This window comes from Sapajus apella, unplaced genomic scaffold, assembly GCF_009761245.1.
Source record: "Sapajus apella isolate SASKATOON/1434 unplaced genomic scaffold, GSC_monkey_1.0 scaffold160, whole genome shotgun sequence".
Classification (NCBI taxonomy): Eukaryota; Metazoa; Chordata; class Mammalia; order Primates; family Cebidae; genus Sapajus; species Sapajus apella.
In genome coordinates, this window is record NW_022437100.1 from 1,571,824 (window position 1) to 1,583,119 (window position 11,296).

Here is an 11,296-nt window from a genome sequence, read left to right on the forward strand (position 1 = left end):
CCATTGCACTTCAGCCTGGGTAACAAGAGCAAAACTCTGTCTCAAAAACAAAAAAAAAAAGAGATTACATTTTTATTTTGAGATGGAGTCTAGCTCTTGTTAGGCTGGAGTGCAATGTCACGATCTCGGCTCACTGCAACTTCTGCCTCCTGGGTTCAAACCATTCTCCTGCCTCAGCCTCCCGAGTAGCTGAGATTACAGGCACCTGCCATCACGCCTGGCTAATTTTTTTGTATTTTTGGTAGAGACGGGGTTTTACCATGTTGGCCAGGCTGGTCTGGAACTCTTGACCTCAAGTGATCTGCCCGCCTGGGCCTCCCAAAGTGCTGGGATTACAGGTGTGAGCTCCCGGGCCCAGCCTGTTTTGTTTGTTTTGAGACGGAGTCTCACTCTGTCACCAAGCCTGGAGTGCAGTGGTGCTATCTCAACCCACTGCAACCTCTGCCTCCCAAGTTCGAGTGATTTTCCTGCCTCAGCCTCTCAAGTAGCTGTGATTACAGGTACGTGCCACCACACCCGGCTAATTTTTATTTTTCTGGTTTTGTTTTATTTTGATCTGTTTTTGAGGCAAAATCTCACTCTTTCACCCATGCTAGATTGAAGTGGTGCGATCTCAGTTCACTGCAATCTCTGCCTCCCGGGTTGAAGCGATTCTCCTGTCCCATTTTCCTCTGTCACAGCACCAGTCATCACCAGAGGTTCTCCTTGTGGTTTTTTTTTGAGATGGAGTTTTGCTCTGTTGCCCAGTCTGAAGTGCAGTGGTGCGATCTCAGCCCACTGCAATCTCTGCCTCCTGTGTTCAAGTGATTCTCCTGCCTCAGCCTCCTGAGTATCTGGGATTACAGGCATCTGCCATCATGCCCAACTAATTTTCATATTTTTAGTAGAAATGGGGTTTTACCATGTAGGTCAGGCTGGTCTTGAATTCCTGACCTTGTGATCTGCCCACCTCAGCCTCCTGAAGTGCTGGGATTACAGGTGTGAACCACTGTGCCAGCCTCCTTGTTGATTTGTTTACATGTTTACAGCTCCTGGACCCTAATGGTTGCCCAGTAAATATGTGTTGAATACAAGCTTGGCTATAACTATGTGAACAAGGTGTGGAACGCTGTTTCACGTGGCCAACTGCAGCTACTTCTTAGCAGGGGACTGGGGTTGAGAAAGATAGTCAAACTGGAACTTTAGCTTTATTTTTAAATTTTTGATAAGAATGATGTATTCAGGTTGGGTGCGGTGGCGCATGCCTGTAATTCCAGCACTTTGGGAGACCAAGGTGGCCGCATCACTTGAAGTCAGGCATTTGAGACCAGCCTGGTCAACATGACGAAAACCTGTCTCTAAAAAAAAATATGAAAATTAGCTGGGGTTGGAGGCTTGTGCCTGTAATCCCAGCTACTCCGGAGGCTGAGGCAGGAGAATCGCTTGAATCTGGGAGGTTAAGGTTCCAGTGAACTGAGATCGCACCACTGCACTCCAGCCTGGGCAACAGAGTCTCGTCCCAAAAACAGACAGGGCCTCCCTATGTTGCCCAGGCTGATTTGGTCTTCAACTCCTGGCCTTGGCCTCCCAAAGTGTTGGGATTATAGATGTGGGCCACCGCACCTGGCTTCCCATTTCTTAATTGATAGTTAAAAATAAAACAAAACAGCACTGAATTAAAGTCCCTCAATTCTAATCCTGAAATTATAGCACGATTTTGTGTAAGTGGCCTGACTCACATATCTCTGTGGCTTCTGATCTCACCTGTAAACACAGACCCACCTTCCACCTGAACCCTGGGTTCACAGTGTGCACAGCATTTTCTCATCCATTATCTCACCTCATTACCCACAACGCTGGGACGCAGGCAAGGCAGGGATTATCATCCTCATTTTATAGGGTAGGAAACGGGTTCATGAGGGTGAGTTGTCTGGCCTGTGGTCACACAGCTGTGGGGTCACAGCTGTGGTCGTACAGGTCCTTACTTCATAACCTTGTGAGCTGACTCAGGTACTGAGTTTATAAAGCCCGCAAATGGCTAATGGGCTGTGCTGTATAAGCTGTTAGTATGGCAAACAGGATCAAGATCAGATCTGGAGCTGTCTTCAGGGACCTTAAGGGAGCCCCTTAGGCTAGTGAGGACAGGGCTATAATCCCTCCTGGGCTGTTTTTATTTCTTTTTTTATTTTATTTATTTATTTTTTTGAGACGGAGTTTCGCTCTTGTTACCCAGGCTGGAGTGCAATGGTGCGATCTCGGCTCACGGCAACCTCCGCCTCCTGGGTTCAGGCAATTCTCCTGCCTCAGCCTCCTGAGTCGCTGGGATTACAGGCACGCGCCACCATGCCCAGCTAATTTTTTTTTGTATTTTTAGTAGAGACGGGGTTTCACCATGTTGACCAGGATGGTCTCGATCTCTTGACCTCGTGATCCACCTGCCTCGGCCTCCCAAAGTGCTGGGATTACAGGCTTGAGCCACCGCGCCCAGCCTGTTTTTATTTTTTTAAGATGGAGTCTCACTCTGTCACCCAAGCTGGAGTGCAGTGGCATGATCTTGGCTCATTGCAACCTCCACCTCCCGGTTTCAAGCGATTCTCCAGCCTCAGCCTCCCCAGTAGGTGGGATTACAGCTGTACGCCACCATTCCCAGCTAATTTTTAAATTTTTAGTAGAGACAGGGTTTCAGCTTATTGGCCAAGTTGGTCTCGATCTCCCGACCTCAAATGATCTGCCTGCCTCGGCCTCTCAAAGTGCCGGGATTGCAGGCATGAGTCACCGTGCCTGATCCCTCCTAGGTTTTTTTGTTTGTTTTTGAGACAGAGTTTGGCTCTTGTTGCCCACGCTGGAGTACAATGCCACCAGCAACCGCTGTCTCCCAGGTTCAGGTGATTCTCCTGCCTCAGCCTCCCAAGTAGCTGGGATTACAGTTGTGTGCCACCATGCCCGTTTTTTTTTTTTTTTTTTTTTTTTTTTTAACGGAGTCTTGCTCTGTTGCCCAGGCTGGAGTGCAATGGTGCGATCTTGGCTCACTGCAACCTCTGTCTCCTGGGTTCAAGCTATTCTGTCTCAGCCTCCCAAGTAGCTGGGAGTACAGGCATGTGCCACCATGCCTGGCTGATTTTTGTATTTTTAGTAGAGATGGGCTTTCGTCATGTTGGCCAGGCTGGTCTTGATCTCCTGACCTCGTGATCTGCTCACCTCAGCCGCCCAAAGTCCTGGGATTACAGGCGTGAGCCACAGCACCTGGTCTAATTTTTTGTATTTTAGTAGAGACGGGTTTCAACTTGTTGGCCAGGCTGATCTTGAACTCCTGACCTCAGGTGATCCATCTGCCTTGGCCCCCCAAAGTGTTGGGATTACAGGCGTGAGCCACCGTGCCCGACTCCTCCTAGGTTTGTTTTTGAGATGGAGTTTTGCTCTTGTTGCCTGGGCTGGAGTGCAATGGCGTGAGCAACCTCTGCCTCCCAGGTTCAAGTGATTCTCCTGCCTCAGCCTCCCAAGTAGCGCTTGGCCCCCGACCCTATGTTTTAATGAGCGTCCTGGATCCTCTTTGCAGGCCAAGGTGGATGCTCGTGTCAGGATCCTGAACCCAAGTCCCTGATTTAATAAAAGCGCTGGGAATACTGCTTTCCTGGAGCTGTTATCCCACAGGGGACAGGGCAGGAGTTGGCAGCCCAGGGCTGATGGGAGTCCAGAGGGCTAGCCAGGCACTCCAGCCATGGTACACACTTCCTAGGTGGCCTGAGAGTCCACATTCTGGGCCAAAATGGCAACCTTACAGCTGCAGGAGTGTGAGGCCAGCCCAGGTTGGCAAGCTGGGGTCTCCAGGCCCTGGGCCAGTATTCTGGACTGGGACTCCGTGGACTTTGAGGAGGTAGAATTCCCTAAGTCGGCCTCTCTCCTTGATAATTTACCCAGAATGGCACCCAGATGACAATCTGGGTACAAAATATTTCAGTCCATTTCATCATGTTTACCAAGTACCAGGTGTCAATAGAATTTATGAGTAATGACTAAAGAGTAAGGCACTTTATAACTTAATTCTCTGAGCCACCTCGTAAAGCAGGTATTATCGCCATTTTTTTTTTTTTTTGAGACGGAGTTTCGCTCTTGTTACCCAGGCTGGAGTGCAATGGCGCGATCTCGGCTCACGGCAACCTCCGCCTCCTGGGTTCTGGCAATTCTCCTGCCTCAGCCTCCTGAGTAGCTGGGATTACAGGCACATGCCACCATGCCCAGCTAATTTTTGTATTTTTAGTAGAGACGGGGTTTCACCATGTTGACCAGGATGGTCTCGAGCTCTTGACCTCGTGATCCACCCGCCTCAGCCTCCCAAAGTGCTGGGATTACAGGCGTGAGCCACCGCGCCCGGCCTATCGCCATTTTTAAGTCGTAGAAACTGAGGTCCAGGGAGGCACAAGATCATGTGACTAAGGTGGGGGGGAAGCCAGTTTTGGAGCTTGGGTTGATAGGACTCAAAAATGCTTGATCTTTCTACTCCCCCGAGTGCTCAGGGGTGATGAGGATGACTAAGACCCTGTTCCTTCCCTTGGGAGGCCTCGACATACCCGTAGCTATTGCATGGGTCAGGGTGACATCACCACGTCTGCAGCAGACCAGGCTGATTCATCTGTGGGAGAGTCAGGAGGGGCCTGTGGAAGGGTCAGCCAGCTGGAAGCATGGGCTGGCTGGCCAGGGTCTTGAAGAGGGCAAAGATAAGAAAATGAGCCTTGGGGGAGGTTCCAGGGCCGGATGCGAACGGCCTGTCTGCCTCCCAGGCAGGGGTCTCTTTGGCCTAGGTCCTTCCCTTAGGAGTCCAACCACCATCACACTAATCATGGCTGCGGAGACCTGGCCATGGGGAGTGGGGAGGAGCGAGATCCCTGAGCTTACACAGGGGCTGGGGGGAGCTCAGTCACCGAGGGGACACCTGGACTGATGGCGGAGGGGCGCATGGGTCTCCCTCAAGCTAAGGGGGAGGGGATGGTGGGCGTGAGAACTTCCAGGAGCTCAGCGGTGCTTTAGGGTGGGGAGCCGGGGTGAGGGAACCTGGTGGCAGTCGCTGTGCTTTGGAGTCTGCAGGGGAACTGCCTCCCCAAAGTTTCAAGCTAGCGGTGAAAGGGGGGGATTCGCGCTCTTTAGGAGCGGGGAGGAGGCCGGATGGGAGCACGAGGTGTCCCGCCTCCGAAGGGTGGCGGGCTCCCGGTGGGCGGCACGGCGGCGGCGGCGGTGGTGAAGTCATCGTGGGGAGGGGCCCGCTTGCGGCGGGTGTGGGGGCTTCGGGGGCACCCAGTGGAGCAGCGGGGGTCGGCGCCGTCGAGGAACCGGCGATGGGGCGCCGGCCCGTTTTCGGGGGGTGGTGGGCTCCGCGCTGGGGGCGGAGCCGCCGCTGGGTGGGGCGCGCCTGGGGCGGGGACGGAGGCGGCAGGACGCCCGCGCCCACTGCCGGCCCACAATGAGGCGAGCGGGCAGTGGGGAGTAGGCGGCGGCCGGCCGGGGCGGGCCACGCGGCGGCGCTGCTTGGGCAGGTCGGGGCAGAGCCGCGGGGCGCCCGAGCGAGGACACCGCGGCCCCGCCTCCGCCCCGCCCCGCGCCCAGCCGGTCGGCGCCCGAGCTCGGAGCCGCAGCCGCAGCCGGAAACCTGGTCCGCGCGGCGGCCGCCGTCCCGGCCGAGCCGGGGCCCCGAAGCCGGAGCCGGAGCCGGAGCCTGGCGGGCCGCGGGGTCATGGCGGGGCCGCGGGGCGCGCTGCTGGCCTGGTGCCGCCGCCAGTGCGAGGGCTACCGCGGCGTGGAGATCCGCGACCTGAGCAGCTCCTTCCGGGACGGCCTGGCCTTCTGCGCCATCCTGCACCGGCACCGGCCCGACCTGCTGTGAGTGCGGGGTCCCGGCGGGCGGGCGGGCGGGCTGCGCGGGGCGGATCGGGGCCGCGACCGCCGCCCCCCTCAGTGACGCGAAGGTAGGGCGGCGACAGTCGCCGCCCCCGAACGGGGAGACGCCAACCCCATCCCCCGACGGCCCCGGACACCTTTCGGGTCGCTGAGACCCCGGCCAGGGACGCCCCTCCCCCACCTGACCTTGCCTGTGGGACCCGGAACCCGCCTCCCAGGCCGGTCCCTCCGCCGGGGGGCATGGGCCCCACCCACAGAGCACTGATTTCCGCCTAGGATCACTGAACCCCTAAGCCTGTAACCTCTTTGAAGGGGTATTGAGCCCTCTTTGGGGCCCTGGGCCTCTCCTGCCCCAAACTCCTCTCTACGGGCGCGCCGGGCCGCCCTTCCCTGAGGCTGGCCACTAGGGGTGGCCCCTGGCTCCGGGCATACAGGTGAACCCTCACTTCTCTGACCCCAAATAGGATCTCGTCTCCAGACACCAGCACAGTTCCCGGCACAGAGGCAAGCTCGTTAACAGGTGTTGGTTGAATGGTTGGGCAGACCCTGTGCTTTGCCCACGTCTCCCCAGTTAGGAGGCAGCCCTGGCTCTCGGGTGTGTAATGGATGCCCCTGCTGCCCTCCTCAGTGGGGCACGCAGGTGGGGCACGCAAGTGGAGTCAGGACGGGGGATGTTGGGAAGACTCCTAGGATCCGATTGGCAGACACCAGCCAGCTGCTGCAAGTTGTGAAATGGCCCCTTCCTGCCCAGAGCTGCCTGTCCAGTGAGGTTCTCGTGGGAAAATGCATTCAGACACCATAGAACAATGGACTTGGAGCCTCTGTCTTTGCTCTCTTTGCCTTGAGCCCTGGAACCTCCTTTCATCCATCCATTCATTCATTCCTAAAACACTGGGTGAAAGTTGATCTGGTGCCATTCCTTGCACTTAAGGTCTCACCTGTGAATCAGGGAGGAGAGTTCTGATCCCTGCCCCTGTTGCCTGCAGCCCTCTTGCCCGGGCACCCCCAGCCTGGCAGATGGAGGCTTTCTGTGTGCCTGTTCCACCTCCAGATTCGCACTGTCCAAGGGCGGCATGTGGGAGGGCTTCTTTTTCTTTTTTTTTTTTTTTTTTGAGATGGAGTCTCAGTCTGTCACTCAGGCTGGAGTGCAATGGCACAATCTTGGCTCACTGCAACCTCTGCCTCCCAGACTCAAGTGATTCTTCTGCCTCAGCCTCCTGAATAGCTGGGACTACAGGCACACACCACCGCACCCAGCTAATTTGTGTACTTTTTTAAGTAGAGACAGGGTTTCACCATATTGGCCAGTCTGGTCTCAAACTCTTGACCTCAAGTGATCTGCCTGCCTCAGCCTCCCAAAGTGCTGGGGATTACAGGTGTGAGCCACTGCATGTGTGGGAGGGCTTCTAAAGGATTGCCTCTGGATTCCATGGTACGGGTACACCCGGTTTACCTGTATGTACCTTGCAGTACCGTGTCTGTGGGTGGCGGCTTGGGCCCTGGAGGAGAGGATTCAGGACTGTGGATACAGAGGGAACAAGATGAGGTGGTCATGTAGGTGGGCCACTGCCTGCTGTGGGGCATGTGACACCCATACTAATGGAGGCACAAGGTTGATGCCTGGTTGCTTAGGTTCAAGCAGGGGCTAGAAGGACAGAGGAAAAGGGCACCAGAGTTGTACCTGGTCATTGGAAAGGAGTGCCCCAGGGGTCTTCTATTCTGTCTGAGGGGCAGTAGTGAGGCAGGAGGCAGGGACAGTCCCATGTGGGAGGGGACCTGGGTGTGAAGTGAAGCCATTTGGTAGGCCTGAGCCTCTTGGCATTAAAGTAAAGGCTGCCTGGTTTATGTTCAGCTTCTCCATGTCTTAGGCACATGGCTTTTGGTCTTTCTTTTTTTTTGAGATGGAGTCTCGCTCTTGTTGCCCAGGCTGGAGTGCAATGGCACTATTTCGGTTCTCCTGCCTCAGCCTCCTGAGTAGCTGGGATTACAGGCACGCGCCACCATGCCCCGCTGATTTGTTTTGCATTTTTTTTAGTAGAGAAAATGACCCGCATTTCAGGCGGGTCTGGAATGCCCGACCTCGTGATCCTCCCATCTCAGCCTCCCAAAGTGCTGGGATTACAGGCGTGAGCCACTGCACCTGGCTGTTTTTGTTTTTGTTTTTTTAGTCTCGCTCTGTCGCCGGGCTGGAGCGCAGTGGCGCAATCTCAGCTCACTGCAGCCTCCGCCTCCCAGGTTCAAGTGATTCTGCTGCCTCAGCCTCCCTAGTAACTGGGGTTTTAGGCACACACCACCATGTCTGGCTAATTTTTGTATTTTTAGTAGACATGGGGTCTCACCATGTTGGCCAGGATGGTCTCCATCTCCTGATCTCGTGATCTGCCTGCCTTGGCCTCCCAAGGTGCTGGGATTACAGCGTGAGCCACTGCGCCCAGCCACCCAGGCTGGAGTGCAATGGCAAGATCTCGGCTCACTGCAATCTCTGCCTCCTGTGTTCAAGCGAGTCTCTTGTCTCAGCCTCCCAAGTAGCTGGGATTATAGGTGCACACTACCACGCCTGGCTAATTTTTGTAGATTTTAGTAGAGACGGATTTCACCATGTTGGCCAGGCTGGTCTCGAACTCCTGACCTCAGGTGATCCTCCCGCCTTGGCCTCCTAAAGTGCTGTGATTACAGGCATGAGCCACATCACTCGGCTGAGCCATGTGGCTTTTAAGCAAGGGAGGGCTGTCGGTGGAAAAAGCATGCAGGGGAGGATGGCTCCCCTCCTGAGATCCAGAATCATGTCCATGGATTCAGTTGCAATGTTGCCAGCCCATTGCACAGGAGAGAAGCTGAGGTCCGTCCACATATGTGTAGGGAAGGCCTCAGTGGTGGGTTGGGAGGATCTCCGTGAGAGTAGGGGTGGCCTACGGTGAGGGCGTGAATCATCTAAAGTGGTTCAGGCTTCTGGGGCTGTGGGACCTGCCTGGGTTAACCCAGAGTTGGCCAGGGTTCTGCTGGGGCGAGGGTTGTGGGGGCTGGGCCATCCCTCGGCACCACCCAAAATCCAGACATGCTTAAGCTCCTCTGAGGGCAAGGACCATGTGGCTTTCATTTCTGTGTCCTTCATCTTCCCCAGAGCCAAGTAGAACTCCTCGGGCCTCTGAAAACTCTCAGAAAATATATGTGTTACCAAAACACAGATGTTAATTAGAGACAGAGATGGGGGTGGGAGAAGTTGGAAGAAAACCTGCAGGATCCTGGAGTTTCTTACAGTTTTCACTGTTTTCAGCATTGATTCATTCAACAAACACTGACTGAGCTTCGACTAAATTTGGGGAGCTGTGTAGGGAGTTGGGAGCATAGAGTGGGCAGAATGTGACCCAAGCCTTCTAGGAACACTGCTGGGGTGACCGAAATAAAAGGCTGAGACAAGTTGCTTTTGTCTCATTTGGTCTTGGATCAAGCCTCTGTTAGGGGCTGGGTACCATTGTGTGTATGTGTGGTGTGGTGTGCGTGTGTGTGTGTGTGTGGTGTGTGCGGTGTTCCCTCGCTCTGTCGCGGTGCCACGGACTGGACTGGACCGGGAGACTGAGGTTTCGAGCGGTGAAACAGTTTGCTAAGGTCGGTGGAACTCTGAGGCGGTGGCAGAAAAGGGGAGCTAGGGAGGCAGCCCAGGGGAGAGGGCTGTGGCCTGCTCAGAGTGGCGGAAGGGGAGCTGGTGCTCAGACCTACTCACCTTCCCTCTCCCTGCTCCACCTAGCCCTGAGGCATCAGATTCCTTCCGGGGGTCCTCAAGCGACTCTTCCCTGCCCAGGGTTCACAGTCCCTGGCCCCTGCCCGGAAAAGTGTTGGAGGCCGGAGGAGGGGGCCGTGCTTGCCCAGCTCCCTCTTCTCTTTGAGGCCTGCCCTTTACCAAGCTGGGACTCCACCCCTGCTCTCCATCAGCCTGGGAGGTGGTAATAGTGCTTTCCCTGATTTGCAGATGGAACAATGAATGCTGGAAGGACAGCTGATCCCCCCAGCTCCCGGGTCACATGGGAATTCAGCCCTCCAGGGTGGCGTGGCCTGCCCATGCCTCTGCCCGCCTGTCTCTGGCAGTCAGGGCTGCTGTTTTCAGCCATAGAAGGGCAAGGCTGTACACGGGTGCACCCAGAAGGCTGCTGGGAAGGAAGACTGAGCTGCCTCTGCTGGTTTCAGCAGCCTGGAGTGGGGAGGGAGGAGGGGATAAATAAAGCCTGCAGGCCAGCCAGCTGTCCCGTGCTGGGGCCCCCACACAGGCTCTGCCGCCTCTCACCTGTCCTGGTTTAGAAACGAGAGAATCCCTCAGCGCTTCTCCAATGGAAGCTGCCCCAGGAGTGGCGCAGCGGGGCCGAGCAGCTGTTCTGTGCCAGCAGCCCTCGAGTACGTGCATTTCCACTCTGCTTCAAACTTGCTCGTCTGTTCGTGGCTGCATTAAGAAAAATGTTTATCTGCAGGCTGGACCGGGTTGGAATTCAGCAAGTTGGTGTGGCTTCTCCGAGTCTGTGACACACCTGTAGGGGCCTGTAAACAGTGGGAGTACCAGACATGTGGATTCCCAGGGCTGCTGGCTTCTTTTCTCCAGGCCTCAGTGCCCTCATCTGTAAAATGAGATAAATTCCTGCCAAACAGAGTTGCTATGAAAAGAAAGTAAATGAGACAGAGGAGCCCAGCACCGTGCCCTGGGTGAGGTCACATGCTGGTCTTAGTTGTGTCTTTGCCTGGGACTCCAGAGGTGGCTTCCTGGAGAGAGGGAAGGGATCTTAAGCTTGAAAGCTTGGGCTTGAGCCCCACCCCTTCCCAGTGATTTCCCAGCCTCCGCTTGGATGCCTCCAGGGCCCGTGAGCTCATGCTCTGCCCTGCCCTGGCAGCTCCAGCTCTAGCAGCAAGTGTCTGCTGCCTCAGTTTCCCTCAGTAATCCACAGACTCCCTCCAGCAACCCTGCTGAGGCTGATGCTGGCTGGGATGAGGCTTCTCTGTTCAGCTCCTTTCTAACTCTGTTCCCGCTGCGTTCCCCAGTCACCTCCCCTCTTGACCAATCCTTCTCCCTTTGCCTCTTGCAGAGATTTTGATTCGCTTTCCAAGGACAATGTTTTCGAGAATAACCGTTTGGTAAGTTCCTGGATAGATGGGAGCCCAAGAGGGCTGTGTGTGTGTGTGGGGGGGTGTGTGTGTGGCATGTGTGGTGTGCATGTGGTATATGTGTGTGTGATATGTGTGTGGTGTGTGTAGTGTTTGTGTGTGTGATATGTGTGTGGTGTTTGTGTGTGTGGTATGTGGTGTGTGTATGTAAGGTGTGTGTGGTGTGTGTAGTGTGTGTGGTGCATGTGTGGTGTGTGTGGTGTGTGTGATGTGTGTGATGTTCATGTGTGTGGTGTGTGTGGTGCATGTGTGGTGTGTGTGGTGCATATGTGCTGTGTGTGTG

General features: G+C 55.4%; 1 protein-coding gene across 2 annotated transcripts in view; it reads left to right on the plus strand.

Annotated features, from left to right (window-relative positions):
• Window positions 1–5,601: 5,601 nt before the first annotated feature.
• The window catches only part of MICALL1 (MICAL like 1), a 34,016-nt gene continuing 28,321 nt past the window's right edge, over window positions 5,602–11,296 (plus strand). For both annotated transcript variants that reach the window (XM_032266765.1, XM_032266766.1), the window contains exons 1-2: window positions 5,602–5,850; window positions 10,935–10,983. In XM_032266765.1, coding sequence (XP_032122656.1) covers window positions 5,705–5,850; window positions 10,935–10,983 — 195 coding nt within the window. In that variant the 5' untranslated portion in view covers window positions 5,602–5,704. The remainder of the gene's footprint in view (window positions 5,851–10,934; window positions 10,984–11,296) is intronic.